The sequence below is a fragment of the Caenorhabditis elegans genome, chromosome V, assembly GCF_000002985.6.
Source record: "Caenorhabditis elegans chromosome V".
In the NCBI taxonomy this organism is placed as follows: Eukaryota; Metazoa; Nematoda; class Chromadorea; order Rhabditida; family Rhabditidae; genus Caenorhabditis; species Caenorhabditis elegans.
In genome coordinates, this window is record NC_003283.11 from 12,785,062 (window position 1) to 12,800,376 (window position 15,315).

Here is a 15,315-nt window from a genome sequence, read left to right on the forward strand (position 1 = left end):
TTCAGCTGCTCTCCGACTTTATGAGAGCCGATGGCTACAGAAGCTTGCTTCGGATAATCGTTGCAGCTGGTTTTTTGAAAAAATCTACGAGAAATCAAGAAATTTTTATGGCACAAACACGTACATATGTAACATTAACAGAGAACGTTCAACGGAAACAGGAAGTCCTTTTCAATAATTAATCAAACAAAAAACATCTGAAATCACTCTAAAGTTCATCTCTTTTAACAAGCTTTTCTAGAACAATTTCGAAGAAAAGACGAGCACCACCGGGAATCTCTGGTGGGGATCCTTGGGATCCGTATCCATATTCAGATGGAATCACAACACGACGTCGTTCTCCTTCACACATTCCATCCATTGCAATATCCATTCCATCGATAACTTCCTAAAATTATATTGTATTATGTACTTTGCCACAAAAAATTTTTCCGATCATATAATATTGCGCCAAAATTTCATGATATATATATTTTCATGTTTTTTTTTCTAGATCATCAGAATATTTCAATTTTGAAGATCAAATAAACAAGAATAATATTAATAAAAAAATTCAAACAAAGAATTAAGCATAATTTTCATTGGGTTTTGTAATTTGCTCCCTACGTAAAAAAATTGTAAATTTCACATGACAGGTGAAATAAGATTTCATTAACCAATGTAACAACCAGTTTCTTTAATTTTTATAAACCACATAACACCTAGCTCAAACCACATTTTCATCAGACAGTTATGAGATTAAAAATGAAAACGTACATTCTCGGGATTTACATACACCATATATTACATACATCAACTTCTAATAGGTACTCAAAGAGTAAACCAAAGTTTTAAAAATGTTTAAACCAATTTTTGCCAAAATCTGACAAAACTTCGAATACTCTAACTCAAAATACAAATCCAAAATCTGGCCCAACTTCAAACAAACTTTCGTCCAAGGTTTGGTAAATTGGGCAAAAAGTGGCCGGGAGAGAAATTTTATTTTATTAAATTGAGTGTCAAAAAAAATCTGTGATGATTTTTTTTCTCATTAAATTTCATTTACCTATATGCGGTTGGTTTTTTAATAACTGAAAAAACTTACTCTGTTTCTCAATCTAAATACAAACGGAGCATTTCTTGAATAAGATGAGTCCACAAGTGTGTTATCTTCTAATCTCAAAACATATTGCTGATAAATCTTGTCGCCAGCTTCAGCTTTTTTACATTTGTCTGCTTCAATCTTGTGAATCTGATCAATTTGAATTCCTTCTTCAGTGACCCATCTCTCCCCAGGATTCGCACGGAACAGGTTCACCAGCTGGACAGTGTAATAGAGTGGCTGACCAGTCGAGTCTCTGTAATTATAAAAAAAAACTTCATGTATGGTTTCAATGATCAAACTTCTCAGGAACAAATTATCCTTAGGAAACTAATAATAATATAATCCCTTGCTTACTTCGCAAATCCTAGTTTCGGGGGAATCACAACTTTTCGAATCTCTCCAATACACATTCCTCGCATAGCTCTATCCATTCCAGGTATCACTTGATTCCTTCCCAACGTGAATGTATATGGTTTCTTTCCAAAATTGCTTCCAATTTCAACTCCCTTCTCATCTGTCAACTTGTAGTACTGATCAACTACATCGCCACCTGCGGATTTGATCTCGCATTCGCTCTCATCTATTGACGATGTTATCGTTATTTCTAATCCGTCATCTTCCTGAACGATTGAATAGTTTGTTCAAGAAGAAGTGGTTTTTTTTTAAATTTCCTAATATCGTTTATAGTTTGGAAACTGTACTTCCAATTGTTTTTATGATATATTTCACGAAGTCAAGCTAAATGAAAAATTCCAATTTGTTAAATAATATACCTTCCAGCTCTTATCGTTTGCAAAAACTGTCGATGAAAATACAATAATCAGGAAACAAGTGGTTCGATATAAAAACTTCATTTGATTTTTAGTAATAGAAATAAATGTTTTTGGGGAGTGGAATTAGTCTAAGTGGATGAGCGGTTACAAATGCGTCTACGACTGCGTTTTCTATTTTCTTACACTGATCGAAGGCCAACACGGCAACAGCAGTATCTATCGCATAGTGTCCTTCTTTTGTGCTTGCGTCTCGTACTATCTCGCTTACAAGAATCGTTTAGCAAGCTTTTCGCGTAAGGGAAGTAAAACAAGAGAAGAGGGAAAATGATCTGACAATTAAAATTTATAAGTTATGTTCTACTAGATCCATGTCGGTCGGAAATTCTTTTCAGTGAATTTATTTGTCTAATTTGAGTTGGTTTTAATGGTTTTTTCAAGACCCAAGTTGCAATCATGGCATCGATAAAGCATGCAGTACTTTTTGCAGTAGCATTGTAAGGCCCATAGATCTGAAATTATAATTTATCAGCTCTTCTAAGTCATTACTATAATGTTTATAAACTTCTCAAATTATTTAAACCTAATAATTTCAAAGCCTTTTGTAAAAAATGTTTGAGCAAAACAGTTTTCAAAATAATTCCACTTACGTCTGCAGAATAAAGTTGTGTTCTGAGAACAAGCGTCAAAAGAAATGGCGTAAAGTCAAATAGAAGAGTCAAACATGAATCACCAATACATAAGTAATTTGTCTGAAAAAAGTATTAATTACTAAAGGCTAAATTTGCCTACCTTTGATAAATTGACAATATTCATGGTTTTTTTCAATGCCAAAAGTTTGAAAAAGAGAACCAAAGAGCTTAAGCAAGTGAATCCTCCAATTACCTGAAAAGTATTAATTGAAAATAAATACAATTAAAACTCACACCAATTTACTACCAGTCCAGTATTGCAAAAAGCAATCATTATAAGTGCATCCCAGAACTGAGCAATCTTTTATGAATGGAGAAATATCACAGATCCAAAAATACATAACGTCTTCAAACATTCCCCATAAAAGTAACATAGTGAAAAATATAAAAACAGGTAGTTTTTGACGATTATTATGAAACTGAACAGGCAAAAATACTGCAATTAATCTTTCTATCGAAATCAGAGCAGCTAGGAAAAATCTGGTGGACAGGATGTTTGAGGATAATAATGTCACGACAAACAATATCTTGTAGTGAAATAGAAAGAATGGAGAGAGGTAAGATATATCCAAGGCAACATAGTATATACTAACTGTAACCATGTAAGATTTTTCGTTTTCGACATTTTGAGGGTTTGCACTATCCTGATCATATGAGCCTCTATACTATCAGACATAGATTTAAAGAGGAATTAATTTTATGCCTGCGACACCCACTGGGTGAGAATTTATTGCATTTTCCAAAATCTATTAAACATTACCTGCGATTGAATAACATATATCAACAAAAAATCGTATTTGGTATAAATGATATTCCGGTTTCTTCCTAATTGGAGAGTTTTGAAACTTCCACAGAAGTCTAATGTTCAAAACCACAACAAATATCGACGCTGTGATTCCTGCCGAGCTGACCGAAAATGCCTTGTGTTTGAATTCGTAAGACATTAGAAGAGAAAAAAAAATGCCAAAGACTAGAAACTTGTCAGTCTTATGAAGTATGCCAAATTTCCGCTCAGAGAAAGCAAAACGAGGAGATCGAAGTGAACTGAACTGTAAGATCACTGATGTGCACAAAAACTTCCTAATCAGATTAGAAACCGAAAACCAATTATATGTACTGAGATTCTTAGTGATGATTAATATGATGAAGTTTGGAAAAATGTAGTATAATCTCACAAAAAATTACTCCATTATCAAAATGATGGACACAACGCAGTTTCCAGTACTACCATTTCCAAGCAACAGTTGAAAGTTTTTCCGGGTTCTCAGTTGTCATTTTCGGCAATTTTCGGAAACTTCAAAATCATTGGCGAAAATTTGACATGTTATGTTCTGTAGTTCTGTATATGGACACCCGTATAAAGAACATCCGTGCATTTTGTAGCAGAAATATTATGTTAACGCAAAAATAAAAATATATACATTCATATGTACATAGGAAGCATAGAATTTGGGTGGATTTTCAAATTTTGAACCGGTTTAAATATTTTTTTACGGTTTACCAATTTTTCTTGTTTATCCTCAGATACCAAAAATATTAAGTATGCATTACAATTTTCAGTAATTTATCCACATCCACAAAGGAATGATTTAAAATTGAGTTCGGCTTGATCCATGTCGGTCGGAAGTGATTCCACTACGCGGATTTACACTCTTTATAGAATTTATTTTTGATGGTATTTTCAACACGATAGCTGCAATTACAGCATCAATAAAACATGCAAGACTTTTCGCAGTAGCATTGTATGGCCCATAGATCTGAAATATGATAAAATACTCTCGATCATTTTGAAATCTTGATAGCTTCCATCAAAGCGTTACTCATTCTTCATCAAATCACACAAACATGCTTGAACTATTTTATGTTTCTTATTAGAATAACTCACGTCTGCTGACAAAAGTTGAGTTTTGAAAATGAGTGTCACCAGAAAAGGTGAAAAGTCAAATATAAGAGTTAGGCACGCGTCGCCGATGCATAAGTAATTCGTCTGAAAAATGAAATTATACTAATTATAGAAATAGAGCAAACACTGATATTACTAACTTTTGACAGATCATTATTCAGATTCATTGCTTTTTTCAGTGATAAAAGTTTTACGAATAGAATCAAAGAACTCATGCATGTAAATAAACCAATTATCTGAACACTTGAAAAATAAAAACTAAAATTACGAGAAAAATTTTAAAACTGATACAAGTTTGTTTCCAGTCCAGTATTGCAAAAAACAATCATTCCAAGTGCACCCCAAAATTGAGCAAGTTTTTTCAAATGGAGAAATATTGCAAACCCAAAAATACATAACATCTTCCAGCATTCCCCACAATACTAACATAATAAAAAATGTGAAAATTGATATTTTCTGTCGATTATTATGGAATTTGACAGGTAAAAATACAGCAATGAGCCGCTCAATTGAAATTAAAGCTCCCAAGAAAAACCTGGTTGAGACAACGTTTGAGGATAATAACGTTGCAATAAACAGTGATTTATATTGGAAAAGAATGAAAGGAGAGATATAAGACACAATTAATGAAAAGTAGTATATACTAACTGCAATGTAATCTTTTTTTTTGAAAATCTTTTTCCGATGGAATTTTTCAACTAATGTATCCAGCAGGTTGCAAAAAGGATAAAATGTTGTGCTAAGAAACTGTGGTGTTCTACCAAATAAAAATATAAACTTTGTTCTTTACATGTAACTTTTCTTAAATTTCAATGAAACTGTACCTGTCAAAGAATAACATATATCAACTATGAATCTAATTTTGAATAAGTGATATTCAGGTTTGTTTTTCATGAGAGAGTTTTGAAATTTCCATAGAAGTCGAATATTGAGAACCACAATAAAAATTGAAGCAATAAATCCAACTGAAGTGACAGAAAATGCTCGATAGTTGAATTCAGAAGACATTTGAACAAATTTGTGTTTCTTGTAGTTTTTACTTTTTGCATGAAAACGTCAGACTGATTGAACTGAAGCGAACTCAACTGTGAAGTTATCAAGAAGTATAACTATGTAAAAACTTCAAAATTAGTTAAGGCACCAAGCATTGAAAATGCCCTTTATGATATAAAACAAATATTCGATCCGGCAGAAACATCACATTTATTCATTTTTCAGTTTTCGAGTTTTGCAGCAATTTTTAACAATTCCAAATATTTCGATTGTTACGTAAATTGCGAAAAGAGTGAACGAAACAGAGTAGATAATCAAGTCAATATTGTAGAATTCGATGAATCCCATATCTTTTGCAAAAGGCGTCAATGATGGAATTTTACCAAAACGTGCTGCATTTTCAGCATGCTTTAACATTAATTCTCGAGGGCTTATTGGTTGATTGTTTAGTATATCAGCTAAACGAGTTGCTGCTTCTTGATATCTATAAACAGTTCAAAATTTGGAAACTAAAAATACATATAATTCCAAAACTAACTTTTTATCAGCCAACATTGTTTTTAGTAGATCGCTCTGTTTTTTCCAATTTGGAATATCATGCTTAGAAAGTACTTCAACACTCCCATGCCTTTCAAGCATTTGTGCATTGCTGGGTTGGTCCGCAAAAAGTGGAGTCTTAATTCAAATGTTGTCCTAATTTTCAAAGTTCATTAAAACTATCATACCACGATTGCTGGTTTCGCAGAGTATGCTAGTTCCATTGTACTTCCCAGTCCTCCGTGTGTTATAAATAGTTTTACTCTTTTATCAGCTACAAATTTTTTAACGTCAAAAACATTATTTCAAATGACCGACCTAGGAGAGACTGTTGAGGAAACCAAGTGGAAAGATGGACATTATCCGGAATATTTTCTTTTATAAATTTCTCTTCTGGTTCTTCATATTTCCATAAAAAGGTTACATTCTTGTTATCCTTGAAAAAATCAATCATCGATTGCTTGTATTCATCTGGCATATATTTTGCAGAAATCATTGTTCCATAGGAAATGAATACTGTTGAAGATCTCAAATTGAGAATGGTATCAAGATCCTGATATTAAAAGACAATGAAACTGATTATTTTGTAAATTAACTCACTTTTGATACAGGCGGAACTTGTTTGTAGTCCATTGTGTAGCCACCAATCGGAATTACTTTTGCGATAGTTGGAATAACAAAATCGAGATATGGATTAGAGTTGGAAAAGTGATAAGTGACATCGTTGAGAATTTGTTTCCAATGTCTTGCTTTTCCATTTGTTAGACGGTACACATCAGCGTACTGTCGATCGAAGAGTTCCCCAAATGTTGAGGATGAGAGTATTTTGTGCCAAAAATTGTTGAATCTATCATAAAGTGACATATTTGCATTGAATGACGAAGAGGGAGCTGAAGAGTTCTTCATATTTCTAGATATAGCTATAGTATTTTGTTTTCAAATCTTACATGGTAAATAGTGCAAGAATGACGGTTCTCCTAGTGCATTGGTAATTGCATTTAATCGATTTCCAGTGAAAACTGATATGATTGCAGGCATTTCCAGATAATCTGCCAGATCTATAAACACATGTGATCTTTTAGTTGAACTTATAAAGCACCACTTACACAGTCCGCAGAAATCGAATGTTTCGGATAGAACTACATCAAATTTTTTGTCTTTCAACTGGCGATGAAGTGCTTCATCTTCGAACATGTCTGAAACCTTGTCTTTGATTTTTTTCAAAAGCTTAGTCGAAGTTAAACTCACGTCTGCACATTTCTTGAAATGACTGATGAAGAATTCTTGGCGCAAAAATTTTTTGTCCAACATCCGATTGGTATTTGTAAGATGTCCATGCATCACTTAATACTGAATGACCTGGAATATTCTTCTTTCCTTCTTCATCGTGGAAATAGTTCATAATTTCAATATTCGGATTCTTAATGAGATCATGATCTTTGAAAAGCTCCACTACAAATGGTTGAAAATACGTCTGGAATAATTCTATATAGAAAATGTGTACAATCTCTTGAAGGCAAACTCGATACAATTTTTGAGCACTTTTTCAACTTTTTCCAATAAGATGAAATATATTTATAGGTTAATAAATTTTTAAAAAAATAATTTGACACAAAATTGCAATTTCAAAAAAAATTAGTATTTTTTGTAGAAATGCTGGAAATAAATAAATCTCAGGTTAATTTTACGGTTAATTTTTTTGTTTCAAACAATATTTCAAAACTTACAACTTGATGCCCAGCATCAGCTAACTGATTTGCAATAATTGCCATACTTTTCATATGGCTAAATCCATAAACCGGAGATATTACAAGAAAATTGTAACTTGCTACATTTTTAATAAATAGTAGAACAAAAATAAGGAAAACGTGATGTATGTTCATGATTCTCAATAATGATGATTTCAGACATGACCATCTTATCTTAATACAACGATAACAAAATGGTCATAAATAGAGTGAAACTCAAAACACTACAAAGTACAAAACACTTTATTGAACTAATTGCACATTACATATAGAAAACCGTTTTTCAATGATTTCAATTCAAAAAATATATCCCATAAAAAATCAATCTTCTTTTGATTTGAAGCTACCAGAGTCAGTTAAGACAAAGTACAAAAACTTCCATAATAAAACTGAAGTACCAATTGAAATAATTAAAAACAAGAAAATTATATCTAAATTGTAAAATTCTATGATGCTCATATCTTGAACAGAAGGTGTTAGTTCTGGCATTTTTCCAAACATTGCAGCCATTTCAGAATGCTTTATCATTAATTCTCTTGGTTTGATTGGTTGATTAGAAAGAACTCGAGCAAGACGATCAGCAGCTTTTTGATAGGAAGAATGCTGGAGCATCTTTTGAAGGAGTCGATTCAGCTTTTCCCAGTGAGGAATGTCGTGTTTTGAGTAGATTTCCGCTGATCCGTGTCTTGCTAACATTTTACCGTTATCCGGTTGTTCTGCAATTAGCGGAATCTGAAATTTAAAAATTAACTGTAAGGAAACTTTAGGTAAACCACAGTACCACAATAGCTGGCTTAGCTGCATATGCAAGCTCCATAGTGCTTCCAAGACCTCCATGAGTTATGAAAAGTTTCACTCGTTTGTCAGCGAGAAGAGCTCTTTGAGGGAACCAGTCTTTCAGTATCACATTTTTCGGAAGACGATTCTTGAAAAATATATCAGTAGGATCTTCATACTTCCATAAAAATGTAATATTTTGTGTATTTGCAGTAAACATTCGAAGCATTGCCTCTCTGAAATATTTAAATTTTTTGAGTAGCCTGTTTTTTGATTGACATACTTGTAACTCTCAGGCATAAACTTTGCCTTTACCATTGATCCAAATGATACATAAACAGTCAATGAACGTTCATTTAATATTGAATCAAATTCATCAGGAATTTTTGTTTGAATTGATTTATCCATATCATATCCTCCAATTGGAATAACTTTGGAAATTGTTGGTGCAGCAAAGTCAAGGTACGGATTTGAATTTGCGAAATGATATGTGACATCTTTCAGGATTTTCTGAAATTATTTGAATAACTGTAGAGTTCGGCACAACTTGAATTGAATAACATAAAATTAACATTTTTCGCAAACCTACTTTCCAATGTCTAACTTTTCCATGAGTCAATCTTGCAATCTGATTGTATTGCCAATCGAAAATTATTGAGTAACCGCTGCCAAACACGTATTTGTGATATAAATCGTTAATTCTATCGAAAATTGATGCAGATGAACCAAAGTTGTCACTACTTGGAGCAGGTATATAATGAAGAGAGGAAGGTTCTCCAAGTGGATCAGTGATAGCTATGAGACGACTTCCGGTGAAAACAGAGACGATTGATTTTGATTGGATATAGTCTGCTAGATCTTTAAATTTACGAAATTAGACCAACTTTAAAAAATATCAAAGTTTAATAACCTACATAATCCACAAAAATCAAAAGTTTCTGCAATCACGACATCGAAATCTTTATCTTTGAGAATTTTATGCAGTTCGGAATCTTGGAAGATTTCTAAAAACAGAAAATGAAAGCTGCAAATAACGAACTAACCCACTTCTGCACATATGTTCCCAAGCAGAAACTAAAAACTGCGGCATATCAAAAACAGCGGAAAGTGCCGATTGATATTTTGACGAGTACCATGCATCGTGGAGATCGTTGCTCGGAGGAATGTGACGTCGACCTTCCTCGTCATGCCAATAATTTATAACATCAATCAAGCTGTTGTTTAGAAGCTTATGATCTAGATAAGCTTCAATGACAAATGGTTGAAAATACGTCTGAAATTGAAAAATAAATAAGAAAAAGTAAACATATTGAAGTGGGGACTGAAACATTATTTGATTAGACAGTCTTTCTATGTATTTGTTCAAATGTTTGTCGATAATTAATTTTATAAAATTTGACTTTTCCATTTTGTAATACGTACTCATGAGTTCCTAAAAAAATTTGCACTCGTTTTACAGTTAACAGAATTATAGAATTGTTTAAAAAGTGAAGAATAATTTTGAAAACAAAAATATCCGTGTATGAGAAAAAACGAGAAAGTCTCGAAAAAACCATTTGCACATTTTTACGAGTAAATTAAAACATACCACCTGATGTCCTTCATCTGCTAACTGATTTGCAATTATAGCCATAAACTTCATATGACTATATCCATAAACGGGAGAAATAACCAAAAACTTATAGGATTCCACATGAGAAACTAGAACAGAGAACAACAAAACACACAGTACACGACTCATCACCCGGTTCAAATGTAATACTAACAATAACCGATTATCATCGTATCATCGCTTATATTATCAAAAAAGAATCAATCACGAGCGAACATCACAATCATTTATTTTACTTCCTTCATTTTTTCTAATCAATGTGACTTGTCTAGACTTCTTTTGAAACTTTTAAATGTTCATCAGTTAACAATTCTATTCAACCTTTATTTTCAAAGACAACTTTAATTTTGAGAAAACATGTGCCACAACAGAGAAAAGCAACCAAACAAGTAAAAAAACAATAAAGATAATATCGATGTTGTAATATTCAAAGAAACCCATATCCTTAGCATGAGGTACCAAGTTTGGCATTTTGCCAAATCGTGCGGCGTTTTCGGCGTGTTTTACCATCAGATCAGTTGGCGTGATTGGTTGAAAACGTAATGTATCGGCTAACCGATTTGCATTCTGTTGATAATATTTTGTATTTAACATTTTTTGAATCAAACTGCTGAGCTTCTTCGAATTAGGAATATCAAGCTTTGAAAATATTTCTACTGATCCATGTCGTTCTATCATTTTTGCATTTCCCGGTTGATCAGCAAACAGTGGAATCTGTGAAGTGTTCAGAATGATTGCATTAGGTTTTGTATTAGAGAATTCGAGTTAACTATACACATTGATAGACTTTTCAGAACTACAAAATGTTTGTATCTTCTTATCTGTTTGTTTAATTTTGAGAAGACACTATTATTGTCTGATAAATGGCAAAATATAATGTCTCACCACTATTGCCGGTTTTGCTGCCCGTGCTAACTCCATTGTACTACCAAGTCCTCCATGTGTTACGAAAAGGTTAACCCGTTGATCACCTGAGAATTATTTAATCTGTGGTTTTATTATCTTATCACTTACTTAAGAGGGCACTCTGGGAAAACCACTTGGCTACGTGTACATTGGTTGGTAATATTCTCAAAAACTCTTGATCATTCGGCAGTTCATATTTCCACAAGAAAGTTATATTTGGATGATCCGAGAATACTTTCATCATGGATTTTCTGAAATTAATCTATCGAAGAAGAAAAAAACGTAGTTATAGAAACTTGAATTCTTTTGGCATATCAACTGATCGAACCATTGATCCAAAAGAAATAAACACATTATGTTTTCGCGCATTCAAAACATGTTCCAAAAGTTCTGAATGATTTCCATTCGTGCTCCAGTAGTCATGATCTACAGTTATTCCTCCAATTGGAACAACCTTCGGAATCGTAGGAATTACAAAATCTAGATATGGATTTGAATTTGAAAAGTGATAAGTGACGTCATGAATTATATCTTTCCAATGTTTTACTTTTCCATTTGTTAACTTCGAAACTTGTTGATACTGCATTTCAAAAAGTTGCGCAAAACCATAAGAAGACCAAATCTTGTGCCAAACATCATTCAGTCTATCAAATATTGTTGATTCATGTCCATACTGGGATGTAGGTGCCGGCAGATAATGCAAAAATGATGGTTCACCCAGTACAGGAGCAAGAGCATTCAATCGGTTACCAGTAAATGTGGAAATTATTGAAGGCATTTCAAGATAGCTGGCAAGATCTGAAAATTATATTCTACTTGTAGTAGTTTTGTAGCAGAGCTCACATAGACCACAAAAATCAAACGCTTCCGATAAGACCACATCAAATTGGCGGCTTTTCAAATCGTAATGAAGCTCGGTGTCCTCAAACATTTCTGTAATCACACGTAACTTGATTGACATTTATCAGGAAATACTAACTTCTACACATATGCTCAAAAGCTGGAAAAAGGTATTTAGAAAGAAGAATTGCAGCTCCAGCATCTGATTGATACCAGGATGAATGCCACGCATCTCTCATACAGCCTTGTGATGGAATATGCTGCCTTCCAAGTTCATCATGATAATAATTCCAGATTTTAATTGATTTTTCTTTTATCAGTGTGTGATCATGATACTCGTCCACAACAAATGGCTGGAAGTACGTCTGAAAACTACTTTTAAAATTGCATTCTAATCATACACTTCCTTTTGAGAATGTTTGAAAAAACGGCTGCTGCCTGATAAGAATTTTCCAATGATACTAATTGGCTCTAGAAAAATGGTTTTTATCAGTGAATTAAGAATTATTCCAATTTTAATTGACATTAATGAAGCCATGTTAGGTGTGGTTAAATATATTTCAGACCACCGCGACCACACATGTTTTTCAAATCTTGTTTTGAAAATGAATTTTCCTAGAAATGCCCGAAAATGGTTGCGTGCCTTTAACACAATCATATGTGGAATTAATATATGCGGATCAAGTTTCCCAGATTGAGGGGCACATATCGATTTCCAGTTCTCATTAAAAAAAACTGTGAAAAGCGTATGAGCTCTGGCAAGAATAGTTAAAATTGGAAGCCTGTATTAGAAACGGATATGAAAATCATTTACATATAAAATTGTTTGAAACATACAGCTTCTCCACTAAACTAGAAATAATTTTCACACTTTTTTGTACAGATTGATACCTTAACAATAATTTTTCAAAAAGTCCCAGTAGAATTGCAGACGTTATTCGAAGAACAAAAAGTAACGCCACGTTTGAAATCTTGAGTACTTTTTGAATAAAAAAACGTACCACATCATTTCCAGCTCTTGCCAAATGATTTGCTAATTCTGCCATATATTTCATATGACTGAATCCATAAACCGGTGAAATGACTAGAAATTTATAAGAATATGCATTACCGAATAGAGTTGAAATAAACAAAAAAAGTACAATTTGAAGCATGGCAAACAAGAAGAGAGTGTATTGGTTTACCTTCTGTACCTGTACATAAAATATTATCAGCTTCGATTTCTCTTCATTTTGATAACTTACTTTTTTAGGGGTATCAACTGCAAACTAACCAATGGACTACAGACTGTTCAAAATTTCGTTGACAAACAAAAGGAACAATTCCACGGGACTGTTCTATGCATAAATGCACTGATAATGCCCTTTCTACTGACTAGTGAATATTGGAAAAAAATTATTTATTTATTCTTTTTTTAATTTCAATTTTTCGATTACGCTATTGACAACAAAACTTAAGATCTTAAACATCACTAATGCTACAACAGAAATTGTACAAACAACCAATGCTAGACTGTCAAGACAATAAAATTCGATAAAGTTGTATTTATTGGCGTATGGTTCTAAATTATCAACCTGTGCAAATCGAGCCGCAAATTCGCAATGATTTAGAAGTACTTGCTTCGGATCCATTGGTTGATTATGAAGAATATCAGAAAGACGTTTCGAATTCTTTCTGTAATCAGAATTATTGAGAATCATCTGGATCGTCTCCATTAGTTTCTTGCTATCGACAAGATCAAATTTGTCATAGACAATGGCACCACCATGGCGAGCTAACATCTCTGCATTTACTCCTTGATCACTGAATACAGGAACCTGAAAATATACGTTTGATACAAGAAGGTTAGCGGGTGGTAAAACATTTTTATATTCTAATCATGAATCTGGATGAAAAAATATTTCAAAAGTTTACAGGAAAATAGTGAAACCAGAAGTGAATTATCTCACTTACCATAATACTTGACACTCCTGCATATCCAACTTCCATAGTACTTCCCAAACCTCCATGAGTCACAAACAAATCTAATCGACTGTCTGCTAACAGAGCTGGCTGAGGAATCCACTTGCTTAAAACTACGTTTTCAGAAAGTTTATTCTTCAACGTCTTATCATCCTCTTCATATTTCCAGATAAATGTAGCATCTGGCATTCTGCGAAATGCTTCAATAAGTCCAGTTTTGAAATCATCTGGCATATCTGATGATTGAATAACTGTTCCAAAAGACACTAGAATGGTGTTGTTTCTGAGCGAAAGTATTTTGTTAAATTCTTCATCGAGTGTAGTTGTTTTGAATGATTCAATAGTGAAACCTCCAATTTGAATCACTTTTGAAATTGTTGGTGTTGAAAATGATAAGTAAGGATTGGAGTTTGTCAAGAAAAACGTGGAGCTTTGAAGTATTTCTTGCCAAGTTCGGACATTTCCACCAGTTAATCGGTAAGCTTGATCATATTGTTTATCAAACAAAATCCCGAATTGAAAGTGATAACCGGTTAGTCCAAGCATGTCACTTAATCGGTCAATTGCGCTCGATTTCTTCCCATAATTAGACCCCTCTGTTGGTAAGTAATTCAATGGAATAGGTTCACCCACAGCGTATGAAGCTGCTCCACATCGAACTCCACTATAGAGAGGGATTGGTGATTTTAGTTTCAAGAAGTCTCCAAGATCTAACATTGATTATTCACTTTGATTGTAAATTAAATTATTACTTACATAAACCACAAAAATCAAATGCCTCTGATATGTGGGAGTCAAAGTTTTTCGATAGAATCCAACGATGAAGTTCCTTGTCCAAAAGCATTTCTAAAAATTGATGAATGCATTTTTGAAACAAAACTATGAATCTTACTTCTACAAATATGCTCAAACTCTTTGTAAAGTTTTTCTGATGTAATTTTTGCAGAAGAGATTGGGTTTTTAGATCCTTTTGCTTTCCAGAAAAACTTGAAAACACTCGCTTCAGAAGCTGCAGCTTTTTCTTCTTCATCGACTTCATAATTAATCACTTCAATGTTCGGATTCTTCACAATTTTTTTGTGTGCATAGTAATCATAAATTATTGGTTGGAATAAAGTCTAAAATCGAACTTATAAGAAATTTAATATTTAAATAAGTAAACCTTACCACATTATGTCCAGCATCAGCAAGGATGTCTGCAATTCTTCCCATAAATTTCATATGACTGTACCCAAAAACTGGGGAAATAATAAGATAATTGAACCCGAAAGCAACGGGAAAAAATGCTAATAATAATAAGTACCTCATTTTGAGTTCGAGAATTAGACTTCAACATATTCTCTTAATTTTTTTCAGGCATTTTATACCACTCAGACTAAGTTCAGTTGCAAACTTTTCAAATGATCAGCGCCCGATTTGAAACCGTCTCTTGCATTTTAACATTATCTCTCTTTACTTGGAGTGTCTATTTCTATGTTCTCTGTTCTCGAT

At 33.1% G+C, this 15,315-nt stretch overlaps 7 protein-coding genes across 10 annotated transcripts; all 7 read right to left on the bottom strand.

Moving 5' to 3' along the window:
* Positions 1-91: 91 nt before the first annotated feature.
* On the bottom strand, positions 92-2,065 carry fkb-4 (peptidylprolyl isomerase). The gene is made up of 4 exons (NM_073796.6): positions 1,858-2,065; positions 1,439-1,704; positions 1,085-1,337; positions 92-388 (listed from the first exon to the last, which is right to left on the bottom strand). Exons 1-4 carry the CDS (start codon positions 1,936-1,938, stop codon positions 209-211), a joined length of 780 nt encoding a protein of 259 aa, NP_506197.1. The 5' UTR covers positions 1,939-2,065; the 3' UTR covers positions 92-208.
* A 142-nt stretch (positions 2,066-2,207) lies between these two features.
* srbc-44 (Serpentine Receptor, class BC (Class B-like)) lies at positions 2,208-3,490 on the bottom strand (the record flags this gene model as incomplete). The annotated part of the gene is made up of 5 exons (NM_073797.1): positions 2,208-2,366; positions 2,505-2,606; positions 2,647-2,739; positions 2,783-3,138; positions 3,307-3,490. 5 exons carry the CDS (start codon positions 3,488-3,490, stop codon positions 2,208-2,210), a joined length of 894 nt encoding a protein of 297 aa, NP_506198.1.
* A 645-nt stretch (positions 3,491-4,135) lies between these two features.
* On the bottom strand, positions 4,136-5,457 carry srbc-43 (Serpentine Receptor, class BC (Class B-like); the record flags this gene model as incomplete). 2 transcript variants are annotated; one of them, NM_001047739.1, is made up of 5 exons in its annotated part: positions 4,136-4,303; positions 4,432-4,533; positions 4,590-4,685; positions 4,741-5,096; positions 5,274-5,457. In NM_001047739.1, 5 exons carry the CDS (start codon positions 5,455-5,457, stop codon positions 4,136-4,138), a joined length of 906 nt encoding a protein of 301 aa, NP_001041204.1. The 2 variants fall into 2 exon arrangements, 1 of the variants encoding a protein (NP_001041204.1); NR_003179.1 differs by lacking the exons at positions 4,590-4,685; positions 4,741-5,096.
* A 157-nt stretch (positions 5,458-5,614) lies between these two features.
* Positions 5,615-7,904, bottom strand: ugt-5. Of its 2 annotated transcripts, NM_073799.5 has the most exons (9): positions 7,707-7,899; positions 7,228-7,453; positions 7,086-7,175; positions 6,927-7,037; positions 6,580-6,869; positions 6,298-6,532; positions 6,168-6,253; positions 5,981-6,117; positions 5,616-5,926 (listed from the first exon to the last, which is right to left on the bottom strand). In NM_073799.5, the coding sequence occupies exons 1-9, from the start codon at positions 7,860-7,862 to the stop codon at positions 5,653-5,655; spliced, it is 1,605 nt and encodes a 534-aa protein (NP_506200.1). In that variant the 5' UTR covers positions 7,863-7,899; the 3' UTR covers positions 5,616-5,652. The 2 variants fall into 2 exon arrangements, with proteins under 2 accessions (NP_001379317.1, NP_506200.1); NM_001392632.1 differs by having other exon boundaries at positions 5,615-5,926; positions 5,981-6,532; positions 7,228-7,338; positions 7,707-7,904.
* Positions 7,905-7,952: 48 nt separating this feature from the next.
* Positions 7,953-10,275, bottom strand: ugt-4 (UDP-glucuronosyltransferase). 2 transcript variants are annotated; one of them, NM_001047738.3, is made up of 7 exons: positions 10,093-10,275; positions 9,552-9,777; positions 9,419-9,508; positions 9,094-9,362; positions 8,788-9,014; positions 8,509-8,740; positions 7,953-8,459 (listed from the first exon to the last, which is right to left on the bottom strand). In NM_001047738.3, the coding sequence occupies exons 1-7, from the start codon at positions 10,243-10,245 to the stop codon at positions 8,049-8,051; spliced, it is 1,608 nt and encodes a 535-aa protein (NP_001041203.1). In that variant the 5' UTR covers positions 10,246-10,275; the 3' UTR covers positions 7,953-8,048. The 2 variants fall into 2 exon arrangements, 1 of the variants encoding a protein (NP_001041203.1); NR_003178.1 differs by having other exon boundaries at positions 8,049-8,459; positions 9,094-9,353; positions 9,415-9,508; positions 10,093-10,245.
* Positions 10,276-10,422: 147 nt separating this feature from the next.
* ugt-6 (UDP-glucuronosyltransferase) lies at positions 10,423-13,050 on the bottom strand. Its single transcript, NM_001383430.2, has 7 exons — positions 12,864-13,050; positions 12,002-12,227; positions 11,866-11,955; positions 11,319-11,820; positions 11,131-11,273; positions 11,002-11,087; positions 10,423-10,830 (listed from the first exon to the last, which is right to left on the bottom strand). The coding sequence occupies exons 1-7, from the start codon at positions 13,014-13,016 to the stop codon at positions 10,429-10,431; spliced, it is 1,602 nt and encodes a 533-aa protein (NP_001369960.1). The 5' UTR covers positions 13,017-13,050; the 3' UTR covers positions 10,423-10,428.
* A 196-nt stretch (positions 13,051-13,246) lies between these two features.
* ugt-3 (glucuronosyltransferase) lies at positions 13,247-15,210 on the bottom strand. The gene is made up of 5 exons (NM_073802.3): positions 14,992-15,210; positions 14,717-14,942; positions 14,581-14,670; positions 13,816-14,534; positions 13,247-13,679 (listed from the first exon to the last, which is right to left on the bottom strand). Exons 1-5 carry the CDS (start codon positions 15,130-15,132, stop codon positions 13,266-13,268), a joined length of 1,590 nt encoding a protein of 529 aa, NP_506203.2. The 5' UTR covers positions 15,133-15,210; the 3' UTR covers positions 13,247-13,265.
* Between the last annotated feature and the right edge of the window lie 105 nt (positions 15,211-15,315).